This window comes from Puntigrus tetrazona, chromosome 2, assembly GCF_018831695.1.
Source record: "Puntigrus tetrazona isolate hp1 chromosome 2, ASM1883169v1, whole genome shotgun sequence".
In the NCBI taxonomy this organism is placed as follows: domain Eukaryota; kingdom Metazoa; phylum Chordata; class Actinopteri; order Cypriniformes; family Cyprinidae; genus Puntigrus; species Puntigrus tetrazona.
The window spans coordinates 19,556,615-19,577,234 of NC_056700.1; the positions used below are offsets into that span (position 1 = coordinate 19,556,615).

A 20,620-nucleotide genomic window follows, 5' to 3' on the forward strand; every position below is an offset into this window, starting at 1 on the left:
TGGTCCATATTACAGCTTTTTCTGGCCAAGAAAGGCACACTTAGGAAGAGACCATCTAACGTGTGTTTGAGGTTTTAAAAAAATGTATTATTAAGTGACATTTTATTTTCAATAAATGCTGTTCTATCATGTTTTCCACGAATCTATTTTAAAAACAGAAATGTTGATGATAAGATGAGATTTATGAGCACCAAATCTGCATATTATACTGATCTCCGAAGGTCACGTGATACTGAAGACTGGAGTAAATACATTCTGAAATATGTTAAAATAGAAAACTCAAAACCTAAAAATATGTTTTCTAAATACTACTATTTGTGCAGCATTTTTTGCATCAACCCCAAACTTCATAATGGCAGTGTAATTTAGACTACAAAAAAACATTTGGTCTCAAAGTTGTACACATGCTCCAAAACCCAGAGGTGCACAAAGTGTACATTCATCCATGGAGTCAGTGTGAACCCAGATAAAGTGTGTGAAGGTTAAATACACTTACGTGTGCATGGCATAGAAGCAGGGTCTGTCTCAGACCTGAAGAAGCCTTTGTCACAGGCACAGGAAGTGGATCCCTCCCTAATGGAGTAACTGTGCAGGGGACACTTAGAGCAGCTGTCGTCTGTAGCCAGCGCTCTGTAGTAACCGATCTTACAGGCTGCGAAGAGAAAGAAAGTGAGAGAAAATTGAGAAGTTAATGATCATGAACTATTTAACATATACTGCTACAATAGCTCGTCGTTTTGTGATAGAACTCTTAGTCTTTCACCTCCAGCTATCATAACGACACTCAGTGTGTGAATGTTTATGTCAGGCCTGTGAAACACTCTGTAAGGGAGTGGTGTGGAATGTCTGAATGACAGACAGCAGTGCGCGGCTTTATGACACGCTAATGAAGAGAGGAAGTGATACTAGAGGAATGCACTGTCATTAATCCCAACACCCAAGCCAAGCCCTTTCTCAGCATTTGTTCTCTAGCTGTTTTCTCTTTCATTCTCTTTTCAAGTTTGTCTGCTTTCTTTTATTTCTCGCCATTTTTGTCCTCCCTCTAGCTTTATTCTTTGCTTCCTTTGTTTGTTTGTCTTTCTACTTCCTTCTTTTTTTCTGTTGCTCCTTCTAATATGCCACACACATACAAACACACGGCATAATTTCCTATTTACGGTGACAGAGACAAAGGAATGCTTTGAGGTCTTTTATTGACTTTTTCTCTACAAAGCCATCGATACCCGCACAAGTACAGATAGCATTTGAACATGAATAAAGCCGCTACTTATGACATTTATCTAAGAGTTTATTGATCTGTAGATAGTTTACAGATGTGTTTCCCTAAAAGGTCCTATCAATATAAACGCTCCATGAGGAATATCACAAATCATAATAAAGCTCTTAGCGATAATCATACATGCTCTTAGCAAGGCATTATGGGAAAGAAACACAAGGCTTTTATATGACAAATAGGACAAACAAGTTTTCGTGTGTCGGGAGGACAGCCCTTAAAGGGCGGTCACACTGGGCTTTGTGTGTCATTCACTTACATTCACGTGAATGCGAACAAATGTGAAGAATATTTGTCTTTCACTACCTACAAAAGTTTGGGTTTGGTGAACTCTGACCTGCGAGTTCGCAAAGCAAAAGGATGTTATACCAACAGAAAATTCAAATGTCACAGATTAGCCTCTTGAAAGAAAATCAAACATGGGGGAAACTCTCATTTTAGTGGTTTTGCATCCATAATAATATGAACAAAAGGAAACTTCAATTAACAAGACTCTCATTGGTTTGTAGTATTGTAAAAAAAATAATAATAATAATTTGACAATCATTTGAAATACTGTACAGTAAATTTAGGCATCAAAATGTGCAACATGAAAGAAAAATGTGATAATGATCTCCTAAGCTACAACATTTAAGGGTATTATTAAATTATCATTATTTTTATTAGGATTAGAAAAGATTTTATTAGGATTAGAAAAAGTAGCATTACCAAAAAAATAAATAAGTACTATAAAATAGATTTAAATAAAATCCAAATGTTTTCTCCTATGTAAAATCTAGTGTTATTGCCCGTTCACACTGCTTATAACCACAGTGAAAAAATATAGTCCAATCCAAAATATAGATGCAAAATAAACATGTAATGCATGTTTGTGATATCTGTGCTTCACACATAATTTTCCCTTCAAATGATGACAGAAAAGTTCTTTCCATAAAGAATACTCAGGTAAATTAACCAGATAACACAATTAGTAACTTTTTTAATGGCGTAAAAATAATTTAACTATTTACTTTTAAAAGTAAACTTCTGCAACATTGGTCAAGAGAGGCACTACTTCAAACAAGTCCCTCATCACTCTCTCATTCTCTCGTATTTTCTGTCTTTGCTGGCCAATTCTTTTAATCTCACATAAGTGTTAGGAACCCTGGGGCCAGTTAGTACTCGCCCTCGGGAATCACCACCTTCCACTTTCCTCCATTTCTCTGTTTCATCTCTCCCTCCATCACATTCTGCCCAGGGGCCAATCACTCGCAATCAGCCACAATAGCACACTTGATCAGAGGAGAGAGTTAACGTACATCTTCTAAAATGAGATTAACACAGTTTTGTAATCTTCTAAACAAGATCCATAAAACAGCAGTAGGGGGTGAGGGATGGAAAGACAGAAAAAGCTCAGAGAGAAGAGATGCAGCTCAGGGTCGCGACCTCCACTGGATGGTGTGCTTTGTTGCCATGCGTTGGAGGGGAATGATGGGAATTAGAGCTGGAGGTTTCATCTGATCAGCTTTGGTACATCTTAATGCCGGCTAGAGGACAGAGTTAATTGAAGAGGATTCTTGGGAAGCTTAAAATCACGGTAGGAAACAGGAGGTGTGTTCGAGAGATCAAGAGTTTCGGTCTTGTTTATAACCGAATGCACTCGTTGACTTGGAGCACTTTTCTCGAGCACTTAGGATATCTAACACCCTCCACCTGCTTAAGAGCCTGAGTGTTTTCTCAGTCCCAGACCCTTACGGAAGACGACCAGCTGTCCCCTCCCTTCCTAAGTCCTCCATCCTAGGTCCCTCATGAGACCCCTAACAGCTCCTGGTTTCAATTCCACACACAGCTCTCATCCCCCCCACAGATCTGACCTTTCCACTCTCTCTCCATGAAGCCTATGACCACTGGGCTGAACAATAGCAGGACAATGACGGTCTCATTGTCCACTCTGGTGGACGATTGAAGAGATGAGCTTACCGCCTGTGACATAATAGGGTCGTAATTATCAGCCCATGCCCCAATATTCAGGGTCAGCGATCTCGTCCCACCATCCACCATGAGGACAATGTCGATCTCAATGAAGACACTATCTCAGACTGAGCTCTGAATGCTTTCTGAGGGCTTTAGACCTTAAAACAGTCACCTGTTGTCCTGCATAAAAAGACAAAACGCAGGGTGGAGTTGAGGACAAAAGCGGATCAGGGCATTGTGTTGGAAAGCGAATGAATTATGGAATTCTACAAGGTATGTGCAGCGGTTTTTGAGCATTGAAAGATGTTCCAGGCGGGACAAAAGGACTTCAATTAGATGCATGTAATCTGAGGACGTTCGGTTAGACACGTAAAGAGGTCTGATGATACTTGCGTCAACATCAGTGGCTTCTATTCGGATGACTGCAAATAAATAAATAGCGGACAAAGAGGTAAAACTGCAGGAAAAATAAATAGAAACGTGAGGAGAAGTGGAAAGAAAAGAACGAGGCAACAGGGGAACAGGAAAATGAGAGGGAATGAAGCTTCAGCACTGGGTGGTCTTCAGAGTGTGTGTGTCCTCTCGGAAATTTAACACTGACTTAACTCTGCCAGGTTATATTTCTCTCCTCACACACACAAGTGAAGTGAGACGCTTTCCATCTATATCTCTTTCAGTTTCTGTCCATTTTTTTCTCCATCACATCCTTTCAGTTATTAATTTATGCAAAAAAAAAAAACAACAACAACAATCTGTGATTAAATTTTCAAACTTGTGTTCAAGAGAACAAAATTCAATTGGAAATTGTAGGGGAATAGAAATGAAAAAAAAATGGGAAAAAGGGAAAAATGTATTCAGTAAATGTGCTTTCATAGTGTAGGTCTTAAACAAATATTATTTTTTGCACATTTTGGTACGTTACATTTTTTTGTTTATATCCAGCATTTTTTTATTAAAATATCTTTAAACCCAGCCAGCGCTGCTCATAAACAATTTCACATATTAGAAAATTATTAGAATTTGAGCATATTGGACAATTTGGCTGCCTCTCGGAAGAAGAAGAAAAAAGAGCACTCACTTTTGAGCACTCACATACAGGCGCGCACACACACATACACACACACACCCACATACACACAGAGACTCACTTGCCGAAGGCAGCGAAAGTGAAGTCAAGACCTGTGGGTTTGTGTGAGCTAATGGCTAACATATTTATGACACTTTTATGATGTTGGCTTATCTCTGAAGCTGCTGCTCAGGAGGATCAACATGGGCTAATCCACCTCAACGCACACACACACACACTCACATTATCTCACGAGTTACCAGGTTCATGTCAGAATATCAGGGACTTTTCATGACATTTATGCGGTTTACAGACTTTAGTTTTTTGCACTTGACAGGATTATTATTTAATCACTAATTGCACCCAAAATAAAGGTTTTGTTTACATGATATATATGTGTGTACTATGTATATTTATTACATATATATAAATACGCGTACATGCATGTATTTATTTAAGAAAAATATGTTGTTTATATATTAAATATATTTATAATATAAATTATATTAATGTAAATATATACATGTAAATACATTTACATATTTTCAAAATATATACTGTATGTGTGTTCATTTATTTATATTAATTACACACAGTACACACACATGTATCATGTGAACAAAAACTGTTATGTCAGATGCGTTCAATCGCGATTGGTTTGACAACAGACTGTTAATTCTTCATTTTTATCTACATTTAAGAATGTATTTTTATTGACATATTCTCACTTCAACAAATGTCCTTCTCATATGCTGTGTATATACATTACTTCAAAATTCCCCAAGTCTTTTCAAACACTGCTTTCACTCTTATCTGATGCTACGCCTGAATGAGCTGAGAAAGAAGTACAGCGAAAAACAGAACGATAAAAAGAAAGACGATTATCATCTCTGCCCTCCAGCATGAACACACCAATTCCCTCATTGATTGGTTCCCGCCTTCTTCTTCTTATTAATTACATCTGCAGTGACTGATATACCTTGATCCACTCGCTGCATGCAAACATTTCTCATCGCCGCAGCGTGAGTGTGTGAGATGATGCCGTGATTGATGTGGCTCTAACCCCTGAGAAGCTCGTTTGTCAGCAAGGGGCCAAGCTGCGTCAAAGCTTACTGACTTTAATCTCCATATATTCGCCTAGGTTTTATTTATCGCTCTTCTGTCTGTCTCTGCTTCGACGTACCCTTCCCTTGCCCTCTCTCGCTCTCTGATCCCCACAAACCTGTCAAAAGTTTCCTCTAACTTTTCTAAAGGCAGTCCCAAGGTCTTACCAAAGTAAGGTATGGAGGTACAGCTAGAGGCGTAACGTACACAAAGGACGTGTGTTAACCTTTAAGTGCGAGAGCTCCGCTCTGAGGTAAATTATTATGTGGCCATCTGCTGTACAGAAGTGTGTGTGTGTATCGCTGGGTTTTATATAGAGAGCTGCGTAAAGCTTTGAAGGAAAGGCAGAAGGGGGCAAAGCAGCATAGACAACAACTCCAGGGTAGGTCTTTCTGAATCATATCAAGATCCCAGCCAGTGGTTCGGATCTGATAGACAGGAACTCCACCTACACACACACTCGCGGCATTTCAGGAAGTCCTTTATGAAGGGTTGGCTCAGGCAGGTGACAAGAAAACACTCTTTTCTCCGCTCAGTCCACGGTGGGGGTAGGGACAGTGCAGCAGCAGGGATGTAGAGGTGAAGTCTCTCTGAAATGCAGCTCATTGTCTTGTCTACTGTCCTTTGAGGAGAACGGGCAGCTGAGAGAGGCAGGGGGCCAAACGTCTCACATTCTTAACAATTCCTGCATAGCAAACAAGGAGGAGCTGCTTTGCAATGTGTGTGTATGCGAAGGGTAGATCATCTGACAGATGCAAATACAATCATTACTCATCCTCATGTCGCTAAAACGCAGGGTTAGGCATCTACGAACGTTACGTAGTAAAATGAGGTATAGACTACAATTTTAACAATTAAACAATTGAGGCATTTTCTTCAGACAATGGTACTGTATCAGACATCCTCAAAAGACTATGAATATAATGTAGTAGTGGTATGACAGTCCCTCCAGGATTTTGTGATTTTTTTTGTGTGATTTTTGTGATCAAAATGACAGATTTTGTGGTAATTTTCATTCATGTGTGACAAAATTGCAATTTATATTTTTTTATTATAAATTAAAAGCACTTTTAACAATATAGATTGTGAACAACATCTGAATCCACGTAGCATAAAATAATAGGTGCGTTCGACTTGAAGCGGAGCTGTGGCGACTGTTCAGTGTATGACAAGTATTTTCTGCAGCATCACTTTAAGTCAAACACACTTAATTCATTGCAACTTTAAATTAGAGATAATTTAGTTTGATGATTATAATTTAATGTTATATTCATGTTTTGGGGTTAAATGACGAATTAAGACTTTAAAATTAAGACTTTTTTTCCATCTAATATTGTCACTTTATTTTACTTTAATTCAGTAAGCTACGAATACAAATCCTTTTAGTTAACAATAGCAACACTGTTTGCATTGTACTCCAACCCTGACAAAAAATTGCTATGGTGGAACAATTTTACAGTGATGCCATCAGACGGTGATACTAATGTATTTTAAACTATGCTGTGGTACTGATATGGAATTTACATGATAATTTGTGGTATTTGGCACTATGGCAGTAGTAGCAGTTGTAGTACTTTTCTTTTAGAGCATAGCATATATAGATACTTCCAAAAATATGGTACTACTAAGGTAAAAATCATAGCTGTATCATTTTACATCCCCAGTCCAAAAATGATTTTCTCTTCACTTCTCTACATTCTCCTTGACTTTATTCAGGTTTCTCTCACTTTCTCAAGCTCTTGTTCTTTTTTCATCACTTTTGCTTTTTTCTCTGTTTGTGTCTTTTTCCACTACTCACTTGTGGTCATAATTGCCTCGCTTCTGAGGGCGCAGAATCATTGTCCCCTCATTGCAAAGCCAACATTTTTCCCTTCACTGCAAATGCTCTGGCCTGCAATTGCTTTTCTGGCACTCCATAAACCACCCCCTTCAGCCCTGTCTGTCTCTTTCAACACATCTCACAGGCAGGATTACTCTTACAATCATTAGCAAATAGCACTCGCTTCAAGCAGGCTTGGCAATGTGCTCTCTCTGGACCGCTATATTAAATTCTGCGGAAGGGGTCGGGGCGGTGCATTCGGCGTGAACCTTGGCTAAGTGGTGCTCTCTTGAAGAGCCGGTGCTGCCGAGAACAGGTCATGTCCCGTCCACTTGTTTTGTTCAGCAGCCAGACTGCAGAGACTGTAAAGGGCTACTCTCAACTGGGTCTCAGCCAGTAGCGGCGGGTCATGCTTTGACAGCTCATGGTGAAGACAAAAAGACATTCTTCAAGACAAACTCCGTTAAGAAATGTTTTTTTTAAAATAGAAACTAGCGACGCTCATGTGGAAAACGTGTCTCTTCCTGATCACTTCCACTTCCCAACGAAAAATCTAAATTTGGTAAGTTCTAGCATCAGCTTTCCAGACAGCACCTACGCTAAATTTAGTGAGCATGGACAAATGAAGTGAAGGTCTGTACGGTGCTGGTTGATGCCAGAAAGGGTCATGGCCTCTGGGTAGAGATATAGCAGGAGAAAGAGAGAGACAGAAAATGAGAGGGAAAAAGAGAGATAGAAAAAGGCCCTTATTGATTCTAGGAGCTTTTGACATGCTAATGTTCTCGCTGTCGGCTTCAGTCCCCCACCTCCTCTTAGCCAAGGGCCTTCAAAGGGAGGCTGCCACACAAAGACAGGGAGAATGCACTGTGCTGCCCGTTGAATGGCCGCTCTTGCTTAGCGAACAATCTTTGCTTGAAAAAAACTACCAAGAACAGCTCATGACATGGAGAACATTGCAGTGGAGAAACAGGCAGACTCCTTAAATCTCAAACGGAATGGATAAAATCTAACTGTTTGATTACATGCATCAAATCAGAGCCAAAGAAAGCAGTAACAACTTACAGTGAAAATAAGCAACATAAAGACTAGAATTTTTCCCCCTCTCAAGTGAGCCAAAATTTGACACAGTGCAAGAATTCCTCAGACATACTGAGTGCACATGCAAAGGGTTATGGGTTGTGGTTACTGTGAGTGTGCGGCCACAAGCTCGTGCCTCGGAGCAGAGGTGTGTGCGGACGAGGTGGTGAGCGAGCAGAAAACCTTTCTGGGTTCTCGGATTAATGTCCAGGAGAGGATATTAAAGGGTAAATGTGTCAACACTACAGCAACGATGAGTGAATTACGCTTCGCAACAGTCTCTTTTTCAAGTTTCTGCTTTGTTTTCAGTCACGTGTGTTCGTTTTTAGAGTTTGGGGAGTTCAAATATAGATGAGAGAAATGCTTGTGTGGTTAGATTGGGAAAGTCTACATAAATGCACTGGGAGTCTGTTGAGAGTAACATACTCAGCTTATTTAAGTAAGCCACATGTGTTAGAGGAGGCCCACAACATTGTAATCCTGTTAAAGGTCGTTCACACGCCAAGAGGAGTGTGTGCGTGCTAATTATAAAATGCATGAGTTTGGTTCCTTCCTAGCTGATCGGTTTAAACATTGTGTTTTATTAATCTTCTCCAGTAGTGGGTGTTTAATGTTGTATGATGTATAAATGAAAGGTCACTTTATCTGAATGAAAAAAGAACTTCTCAGATTACAGTCTTCATTCTAGTGAACACTTGGAAAAATACACAGTTTTCATCTCGTATCACCTGCTTTGAACATGACAGGACATTGGTATTATTACTGTGCAATGTTGAGGAAGCCATCTGAAACTTTATCTTGTCATGGTGCAGGTTACGCATGATTTAAAAGAGGTAGAATTACAGTCAAGCTACCCTTAAACAGAGAGTGAGAGAAAAGAAGTTTGCTACACAACAAGCTACTAACAAAAATTACACTGAAGCTATTAAAGAATATGCTTAAATTACAATATATTTTTAGGTAAAATACTTCATAATTATAGTCTGATTCTAAAACCTATGCAAAATAACAATAATAAAAGATAATGCCATTTATAAGGAAATTAATACACCCATAAATATTCACAAATAAATTAATTTAGCTAAAACATTACTTTGTAGATTAGCATTATTTTGATACAAAACCAAATAAAATATCCATGCTGTGACTTTTCAAAAAAATTAATGAACCTTTTTGTTTTGTGAATTGCTTCAGTTTGTGATTCAGTGTGACAACAGTACAGCATTTTTTCAAGCTAAACTGCTACCTGTTGAAAAAGTTAATGAAAATTTGCCACCGCAAAAGCTGCAGTTTTGAAAACCGTTGAGCTACTATATTATACTATACTAATATACTATACTAATATAGCTAAGACATTTTTTCTTTAAAGACACTGAATTACTGAGATTTCGCAGTTACATTTTTAGTGAGAAAAACTTCTAAGCAACAACATGTCGCTGCATTTTTGTGTTTCTATATAAGGCTTCCATTCCTATGTTTTGAAATTCCTTGGTGAGATTTACCTCTACAGAAGTGCTTCAGCAAATGCTCTTTATCTTTCCCTCCCACTTTCCCGTGTCTTTCCCTCAGCGCTAACAAAGACATAAAGTCAAAACTAATTGCGTTCAGTAACAAACCAAGTGGCTTTTTCCACAGCAGCTGGTCTGAGAGAGACCAATCCACTCTAACGAAAACCCCAGGAATGGAATAAACCCTCAAGTCTAATGGCGAGCATTAGATTCAGCCATGCTTCAACCCCTCCAAATAATTACCAGTATTAATGTGCATTGTGAAGTCGCCGCTCTGACCCCTCCGGGCTAATCACTAGTGTTGCCTTGCATTGTGGAAACAGGTCTGCCGACCCCCAAAATAATCCCATTACTAGGTCTGTCCTTTCTCCAGCTCCCGTTCTCATAGACACGCTCTCAGCTAATTGACATCTGTTAACTGACGTCCTATCTAGAAGTGCCGAGAGAGTGTTTTGCGAAGAGCACTTCAGTCAGGAATCCCTGAGTATGCTGCCGAGTATGCATGTTTGTGCAATGAAGAGTTCAAAAAGTGCTTTTGTGCACATCTATGAATAACATTTCTTTCATTCACGTTTGCATATTTACCTAAGTGAGAAAACACTGAGTCACTTCAGTTCTTGTCATTCATAGTGTGGAGAAAAGGTTTGTCATTTATTTCGAGTTGCTTGCAAGAAGATTAATTTGTGACATCAATCATCATGAATCAAACCATTCATATTAGGCCTTCATAAACACTTCATTAGTAGAAAAGAACAACTGCATTCATGGGCTCCATCTGGTGCATTTGTACAGAGTAAATTTTGGCAGCGTCCTAATCAAACCCGTAGACAAAGACGCGCAGCAGCCGCGCTGACTGTAAAGTTAACCGTGCCCCTCTTGCATAAAACAGGTCAGCAGTTTCAACGACTCTTTCAGAAGAAAATGATGGCTTGGGCCTTCCTGCCTCTGACACAGGCTCAGGCTGACCTATGACCCTTTCTGGGTGGAAGCCAACTAAAAGGCTTCATGTATGGAGTGGGAAAAGAAAAGGGCCAGGCACTAACTAACGGGGAGGATCACATAAAGTAGCTGGGTTGGGCGCTCATGTCCGCCGTTGATGGACATCTTGTCAAATGAACACAAACCTTTTGGCATGAAGCATGTGTGGAGAGCAGAGTCTAAATGGATGCTGGGTTAATCAGGGAGAATGGGAGGACAGACCCTCGAGCAGTGAGTCAATAAGGCTCATCCACTCGAAAAGATATTTACCCTGGCATGCGGACGCTGAGACAGCGCTGTCCACACCGCTGTACCGGTGATGCTAAAGGAGATCTGTGCTCAGCTCAGCTCTTCTGATCTAACGGATCCAGACCGCCGGTAATGAATGTGTGCCAGACAGCGTAATTAAAATATAATTAAACACCAGAGAGATGAGACTAGCGCTATCAGAATTTCTCAAAAGGGAACAGGGGCTAGATCGCATTAGCAAAAAATGCTTAGTGTGTACTTTCAAAACACTTTCTTGGGAAATGCTGTGAATTTATCAAGCCCACTGGATAGTTTCTAAATAATCTGGGTATTTCCAGATATTTTGCATTGATGGTTGATATATACCATGGCATTGGGCAATTTGAATAAAGTAGGGACAGCCATAGGAACAAACAGTTTGGCTAGTTCCCATTAATGTGTAACGATAAAATATCAAGATTAAGTGAAAATATCCAGAAATGTTACCTCAGAAAAATGTACAATGATGTATACTATTGTCCTGAAAGATTTGTGTAGTCAAAACGCAACTTGAAGAGGACAATTCTAAGGACAGGTTCCTAAAAAACAGCATCTGGTCTCCCTGATTTACAAGGTACTTTGAAACGTACCATGGTAATACCACATTTTCCTTCATAATCTGTACATTTGTCTCCTCATGTCCTAAAATAGCTTTAGCATGGGTACAAACACTTTGGCTAATCTGCATTAGCAAAACAGTCACAACAATCTCTGCAGAAATGTTGCGAGTTTATCTGTTACATTATAATACAAAAATTAATCTAAAAATATAACACAGAAATTATTTTTCAAAGGTACAGCTACTGCATCAGAAGGTAAAACCATGGTACTTTAAATGCTGTGATATCAAACAACATTTAAACGAATGCTAAAAAGGGCATTTGTCACCTCATATTTGACCTTAACTTTATTAGCATGAATGCTAACAGACTGTTAGAGAGGGACAGTCACCTCTATCTCTCACCCTTCCCACCAGTTCTGTCCTTCAGGCCGTTTTCCGCCCCCGGTGCATCCATCACAACATGACAACTGAAGGACTGCGAGCTGTCAGGGGAGCTTCCGTATGGGAGCACCGGATGATGATAGACAGGAAGAGGTCAAGGAGAACAACACACACATGAGCAAGCAATTGCACACATACAGACAGCAAGAGAGCGACGCATATAGACCGGAGAGTCTGAACTCTGAATGCGAAATGCGAACCTCAGACTCGGCCAATTCAAAAGATTTGGATTTAATCACGCGGATCATATTATCCAAATGATTTCAAACATATACAGCACGCTGCCATGATCACAGAGCGAAGAGGATGGACCCAACCTTCTCTCGCTCCTGCTGAAAGGACGAGCCGCCCATTGTCTTCGAGAGACAAGTTTGCTGGCTTTGCATTTCACGGACGAAATATGCTAATAACGTATTTGTTTGATATCAAAGGGCACCTCTCTCCATCTCTCTCTCTATCTCTCTTTCCCGGGACAGCTGACAGTCCATTCAGGGGACGATGGAGGGGCTCATAGGGGAGAACTGAGGAGGATCGTGACAGGAATCAACATATGTGCTTGCCATCAAAAGGAAAAAGGAAGTGATGAATATTCATAGGTAGGAGCATTTTGGCAGGCGGCGACTATTGTTTAACAAAGAAAAGAGCAAAAACGACTCACAGCTGAGGATGATGAGTCTCATACACCTGCTCATAATTATGACAGCAATGAGATACACATGCAAGCTTTTTCTAATTAGGCACACAAAAAACTGCATACAGGTGCTAAGGTGCAAAGTTTACATGGGGAAAAAAGCTGTACCTCAACAATAACACATGGAAACCAGATCAATAGCTCTCCTCAAGTATGCCAATTTGCCTAATGTGTGATTAAAGCTAAAATGTACTTTTGCTCGGTAAAGTCGATGCAAACGCCGTTCTCTTGAGAGTCTATCTCAGTGTACATACATAAATAATGTCTTGTCAAGCATTGTTTTTTCTTTCCAGTTACACAAGCCGCTGTCTGTTCTGATTCAAAGAACAGTGTTTCATATTATCACACCTTCCCATCATGCTCTAGTTATCAAACCCTTTCTAATTACTTAAATATGCGTGAGCTGTTTTACATTAGCACCCATTAAAAAATAATGTGGCATCACTGGGGTTGAATGATGTATCAGATGGAAATTTGATATACATTATAGCACTTGTATAGCATGGTACATCACAAACACCATAGTATCACTTACCAAAAAGTATCATCGTAGTGCCAAAATATATTAGACATGCTATAACCATGTTTTACCACATTTACCACTTTTACCATTTGTTACTGTGGTGGTACTACTGTGGCATGGTGGCTTTGACATAGTACCAAAGTACTACTATGTTTACAAGATACTATCCAAGATACTATTCCATAGTTCTTTTTTGTTAGGGTGTATTAGTCAAAAGAGCTAAAATCTCACTTGAGTTGGTTGGATTTTTCTCCATGTTGTGCCGTTTTACTTAACTATGTCTACAGTGTAGTGAAACACTGAGAGTGGGCCGTCATTCTCCATTGCAGCCTAGCACCTCAGCGGGCTTTTACACGTCTCCAGCTCGCCGGACGCCCACTAACAAGCGGAGATTTCCTCTCTGTCCTCACCTCCTACTCAACACAGCAGATGAGCAGTGAGAAAACAACAAACTCTTATAAAGAAGAAAAGACACCAAATCCACTGGCCAAGTCTCCACTCCATTCACCAACCGAACGACGGCTGTTTTGTGGCCGTCTCTCGTTCTTCTGTTCTTGGACCTGTCCATCTAGGCTGCAGCTGTCAAAATTTTGACGTCTTAATAAATCTCGGCCATGACCCCCGTCTCTCGGGGAGGAGAGAAGGATAAAGCCAGGGGTCACCCCTGACCCCGTCTAGTGTTCCTCCCCTCTCGGCCCCATCCCCAATCACGACATCCTAACAATTGGGAAGAGGTTCCCATTGAGGCCTTCTGGGGTATGGGGGCTTGTATCCCTTATCTTCAATGGGCTTTTTTCACAAGGTCCTCGGGACACCCCATTGAGAAAGTTCTCGCCCTCTTCTACACCCTCACATTGAAGGTGAACCTCTGCATCCCTCCCCTGGCCTGGGCTGCACACACAAACTTATTAAACTGACAGTGACTTGCATCTGCATGCTGGGAGAGAAAGCCACCTTTTGAACCCGCTTCAATGAGGAAACAACTGCCTGTTGCCTTGCTGAAGACAGCATGTGATGACTTAATCAGCTATTGATGACAGTTCTCAAGCTTCAAAAAGACAGATATAAAGAAGATGGTCTGAGGATATATATATATATATATATATATATATATATATATATATATATATATATATATAAATTCAAATTCAAATTTTATTTATCACATACACAGACATACGTAGTACGACATGTAGTGAAATGCTTTTGGGCATATATATAATTTTTTCAGCAATGCAATCTTTGTTTTCTATACATTTTTTCATTACATTCTAAACAGACATGCAAAAGCTATAAAGATAAAAATGGCCTGAAAGAGCAAGAAGTGATGGTTTTGTTAAACTAACCTGAAACTCTTGGCCAGAAGGCTATCCTTATATTCAGTTCTGCGCAGACAAGTACCCAAAAATTAAACAAATTATCCTCTACATAACAGCTTTTGGGACATGAAGGTTTTTTGTTTAATTGATGTATGAGATGGGAAATAAAACCTGAAAACCCTTGCCGATGCCAAACAACTGCAATAAAAAAAAACCCTTTACCAAATATCTCAGAATAATGAAATCATCATTGCAAGCCCTGAAGTGATTTAAGTAAAACGTTCCACCAAATGTCTGTGTGGAAACGCAGTTCTGCTCTCTGTAAATTACAGCCTCTTTCCTTCATTTCAACATATCTGAACGGCAAAGCAGAGGGAGAGAGAAGGAAAGCTAAGGAGCGAGTGGGGAACCCGACTGCTGCCAGCGAGCTCCGCTAATAAAAGAGTGGCCAAGAAAAACGGCCAGATCTCTGAGAATGGCCTTTCCCAGTGTACCCCCTTCAACCACCCACACAAGCACATCCACTGAGAGAGATCGCCCGCGGTGAATGCCGACTGCCCCCCTTGAGCCCGCAGGAGCCCTAAATTACAGCCCGTATTTGTCATGCAATTAGCCCTCTGAGATAGCGCTCATAAATAAAGGCCGTTAGACTGGCCAGTCGGCCGTTTATCACCCTGCTCAAGCGATGACCCTCTTCTGGACCAGACAGAAAAGAAAGAAAGGGCGTGCTCAAACTGTCTACATGTCCTCTGGCTCTTCCTTTTTGCCTGCACTGACCTCAGCATTACCCCAAACAGTATATCACCGCTTTTTCCATGCCGTATGGCCTGACTACGGACACTGGGAATCAAAGCCGGCATGGAGAAAGAGAAACGGCCCTCTGGTGACAGAAGCAATCTATCTGATCCTTTCCTTTTCTTCTTTTATCTCTCCTGCTTTTTCACTGTTTTGCCAATCACATCTATTCCCTTTAATGTGAACTGAAAACCATCGCACATGCTCTTGAGAGATAGCAAAGGAGAACAAGAGCGAAAAGGGTACGAGAGCCTTGGCCCATGATCTAATTAAGCAGATTCTGCTCATAAACCACAAGGCTGTTGCTCCAACAAAATAATTAGCGCCAATGTTTCACATGCACAAATCCACAGGGAGGTGTTTTGATATCAAACAGGGAGATTCATAATCATAACCAGACCTCTCGGATAGCAACACTGGCTTAATCCACAGTGATCCGCCGAGTACCCAGCTGTCTACATCTGAGTAAACTCTCACATCCCTGAGGGGGAAGAAGTTCATCCGGGTCAGCCTCTCTTATAATGATCTCATCTTAAATTATACAATGTAACACTGATGGGCGATCATGTATTTTTTTTATCTTCCATGTGGGAGGTGCGTAAATCTCAACTGGTGAAATGCTATGTTGGAAAAAATTGAGCGAGGGAGTTGAGTTCTTACCTTGGCATGTTCCTCCGTGTTCCTCATAGCCAGGGTTACACAAACAGTTTCCTATAGGCACCAGCCATTCTCCATCTGCTCCACAGTACATTTTAGGGACCTCGCGTTCCTCCGAATTGTCCACACAGGATCCACGTACCTCCACTAGCGATGAGGTGTCTGCCCCGGTGGTGGTGTCTGGAAACTGGGCCAGGTTGCGTACGGTGAGGGGGCATTTCTTATAGAAGATCCGTACGGATACCAGAGCGATGCAGGCTCCCACATCCTGGAACGCCAGATAGAAGCCCTTCCGTGTCAAAATTCCAACATCCCGCACTTCCGTGTTCAACTTCATGATGCGGTCTCCTATGTCCACCTGCGTGAAGCTTTCGTCGGCCGCAATGGTGTCGATTTTAGTGAACTGGTTCTCTCGAATGTACCGCTCTTTGTCATTGTTGGACTCGTAGTAGTAGAGGTTAAAGGTCTCCTTGCAGGTTCCCATGACTCCTGGCAAGCTGTTGCAGTCACGCAGAGTGAATTTGATCTCGATGTAGACGCGCTGCGCTCCGCCACGGGGGATCCAGTCTGTACGGAGCCAGTTGTTCTGGTTGGGTTCCATTACGTTGCATACCTGGTAAGTCCTGATTGGCGTATTCTTCTCATCCATGATGCTCACTTCTTCCCACTGTGAGAGAGACGGGGGGAAAGACAGAGAGGTAAGTAGGCCTATAGAAATTCTACTGGGGACACTTTTGTCACAGCAGGTGCACACAATTCCAGTCCCAGCGCTGGAGATGTTCCACAGACCAACAGCTGCAATGATGCAATGATTTCATTGATTACGATATGATAATGAGAATTTAATCACACATCTGCCAGATTCTGTGCACTTATGTGCATGTGTTGCTCCATAAATTAAAGAAACAGAGCTGTCATGTTGTAGCAAACCCTTATGACTACCTTTCTTCTGCAGAACAGAAAACAAAATATTTCAAAGAATATTTCAATTGCATTTATCTTTTAGTGTTTGACAGAAATAGAAAAGTCATACTGGTTTAGAAAGGACATGAGGGTGAGTATACGGTGACAGAAATTAAATTTTTGTTTGAACAATCTCTTTTAGACAAACTCAATAATACTTGAGCATTCTACATTTTTCAAAATCAGCCATTTTGGGAAGTAGTTGTGGCAAAGTGTAAAATAATTGATCACTAGGAGTGGGGGAAATATGTTAGCTTAAAAATCTTGAAACTAAGGCCAAAATATGGTTTTCACTAATAATACACCAGTACAACCACCCTAGCACATAAATTGAACAAATGCAGTATCCAGAAACATTACAAGAAAACCCTGCCTTCCTATTAATCCCATATTAGGCCATTGTAAAACTACCAGGCCTAGCATTTGACGCTTCCTGCTGGTAAGAGTTTCGAATAAGACATTTGCAATGAAGGAGAGTTTTGAAAAGGTCTGTCACGATCTGTGACGCTGTTCTTTCTTCTCACTTTTTTACTCTTTGTAAGTCATAAGTGTAGAAATCCCAGCTGTCACACCAATAAAGCTGTACATTCGGTCAGTTTGCGTGAGGGAGGAGGCCCTGTCGGGACCCTGTCAATCAAATGGGTCGAAGAGATAAAGCAGCAGAGGGTGGGGGGGGAACACATTTCCTCAAATGCCAAGTTCACCATTAAACTTGAAACCAACCAAAGTGGTACAGATACGAGAAGGAAGCCTAATTGAGGCATAATCAGTCAAATCACTGATAAATAAATTCATGCATGCTCAAGCAGATTGATTTAGATATTTCAAAAGAAACATTTAAAAAAAACAACTACGTAACATTTTGGTTAATGCGATATATTGATGTATGTTATTTTTGACAAATACTTTTAAAAATGTTGGTTAGAACAACATTTTACACCTACTACATAATATAATTAATCACACTAACACTAGCAATAATACTGACTAAATACAAGTGCTTAAGCTAATTACACATTTAATTGCTTTAACTGCATAATAATTATAATCAGGTATGAATATTAGTGTCAAGTGTGGCCAAAATGTTAAACAAAACCTTTTCATATAAATCACATAATGTGTGTGCAATTAACTTAATTACACTGTCCTTTCCAAAGGAAAATAAACAAATATATATATATATATATATATATATATATATATATATATATATATATATATATTCAATTCTTAAACATCAGCATATAGCCTAATACTGCACACAGCCTATCTGTGACAAGCTTCTTTATTGTATATGTAAAGTACAGTAGAAGCACTAGAAAAATCTTGAATTTTAAGATGCCAACTCATAAATGATGTACAGAAAGGAACATTATAATTACGAAGCATAAAATTTCTAAATGAATTACTCTAAGCACAAGCACTTAAACTCAAGTCGTTTCTCAGTCTGTATGAAACATCAAATTATAAGAACAAAGCCATTTCAACTGTCAGGATTTATAATTACGGATGTTTGTATAGGTTTCATTAGTCTTGTGTGCTTCATCTATGCACTAATGCAGAAAATACTGATTGCATACAGTGCGATGCCTCTTAAGCCGTTTTCCATCATTTTTGGTGTGGTTTGGCACAACATGAGGCCTTAGCTAGATCCTGTACCTTCTTTTATGCAATGTGGAACAGTTATTCTGCTGTGCTCGAAAAAAGGTTCTTTAATTTCTCTACTCCGATGTGATTTTCAAGACAATAAACCCACCGAAGAGGCGCATCCACACAAATATCAAAGTAAAAGCAACATTGTCTGTTTCTCTGTAGACTCACCCCTCCTTCCGTCGGACTCGCAACCCATTTCAATTCTCCTTGCACAGTTCTCGAGTCCAGCAGCGTCACTGCAGAAAGACAAAATGCCGTGAGTCTCTTCAGCTGGATCATCAACCTCCTTATGACTAGATCACACTACCTCTTAAGTCACAACTTGTTTCTGTTGACAGGTTTTTGTTCCAAGCTGCACAAAGTTATTACACTCTCCATTTTCTCGATGCACACTGATTCACACTCATAAGCCTATTTACTGGATTTAGTTAAATAACGCAAATGAATATTTGGCCAAAATACGTATTTTATCATTTTTGATTGGAGCATGATTATGTATTGTTTTAATCAGTATTCTAGGTTGGCTATTGTCCAAGGAAAATTGGGTCCTTTGAGAGAGGAAAGTAATCAGTGCAATGAACATGCAAAGAATATTAAAGGCTTTTGGTCACATTTTTTTAAGGGATTCAGAATTTTAAAAGAGCAGACGGCAGACGCAATAATTGAAAATCGGGCTATATATTTAATATATATATTCGAATTTGCGTTTGTAGAATAATAATACAAGCGTGCAGTGTAATGTGACATTTCCGAGAATTCGATATAAATCTTAAAAATCTTAAAATATATTATACTGTATAGCTTTCTTGTGCGCGTCTCTGAATGTCGCTTGTAAAACACTCCAAGGAAATAATAAGTCGCGAACTATTTATATTTTCTTTTCTGGCCATCCAGGGACATTTAATGGAATATAAATAAATAAATATGTGCGAGAAAAATAATACGTTCCAACAAAATTAGAAATAGGCCGAACCAGAGTGTTTACTCCCAACAGAGTCCGAGTTTAAACTTCGTTTGATGAAAAAAAAACACCTCCGTCTTCCATTAGGTCTGCGGATTTGGGAACCACAGACACTTGGAGATCCCCAAAGGGACTTTCGGAGAAAAAATGTTATAATTCCATTTCGCTGACGGGATGAAGTCTTAAAATAAAATAATAATAAAAAAAAAACTGATGGCAGTCATACACTGTGCCACTTTATACCGTCCCGTGTCGTAACCCAAAACAACAAAAAAATAACTCTTGGAGATATTTTCCCTGGGTTTTGCAAATCCTTACCTTCATTAGGAGGGTAGACCCGTGCGGTTAATGCGAAAGACGGTATCCGGATTATTAGCGCAAAAGTCGCTGTGAACACAAGCGCAGCCATTGGTGTCATTTCGTGTGCGTCTCCTCCGCTCCGCGCACGGACCGAAGTTGCGTCTGTCCCGGTGGAATTAGCGTTTGAGAGCGATGCACAGAGCGCAGCTGAACACCGCCGAGGGGCGGATCTTTACTGCCTGACGCGTCTGTCACAGCGAGACGCCAAAAGTCAACAGCCTGTCCATTCAGGTAAACAGCCTGCCCATTTCAGGTGCATAGTAAATTAAAGAATTGAATAAGTATAAAAAAAGTCCTTCTTCTTTTAGTCTTGCGCGTTTAACATAAACCCACGCTCGCGTGCGTGAGATGCAGCGCGTGTGTAAAAGAGAACGCAGGAGAAAGGAGACAGAAAGATCGTCTGTCGTTAAAATGCTGCTTTTACGTACAGAACGCGGTCCATGCTATATTTGAAATACCGCGATCAAAATTATTATAGCCGTATACGTCACACATAAGTCTGTGCGGAGCGTGCAAGTCATTAAAGTTAAGCGAAACAGCGAAATAGTGGGAAGAGCAAGTGCGCCGTCTAGCGTTTGCAATTTAATCTATATCTCATGCACAACTCTCCATCAATAGCCAAGTTTCTG

General features: G+C 40.2%; 1 protein-coding gene across 3 annotated transcripts in view; it reads right to left on the minus strand.

The window, feature by feature from the left end:
• Positions 1 to 20,420, minus strand: part of epha4a (eph receptor A4a) — a 37,095-nt gene extending 16,675 nt beyond the window's left edge. For 2 of the 3 annotated variants that reach the window (XM_043218972.1, XM_043218962.1), the window contains exons 1-4: positions 19,950 to 20,419; positions 18,839 to 18,906; positions 16,058 to 16,721; positions 497 to 652 (exon numbers count right to left, since the gene is read on the minus strand). In XM_043218972.1, the coding sequence (XP_043074907.1) occupies positions 497 to 652; positions 16,058 to 16,721; positions 18,839 to 18,906; positions 19,950 to 20,049 (988 nt within the window). In that variant the 5' untranslated portion in view covers positions 20,050 to 20,419. Of the gene's footprint in view, positions 1 to 496; positions 653 to 16,057; positions 16,722 to 18,838; positions 18,907 to 19,949 lie in introns of all 3 variants that reach the window. The other variant, XM_043218982.1, reaches the window with a different exon arrangement.
• Positions 20,421 to 20,620: the final 200 nt, after the last annotated feature.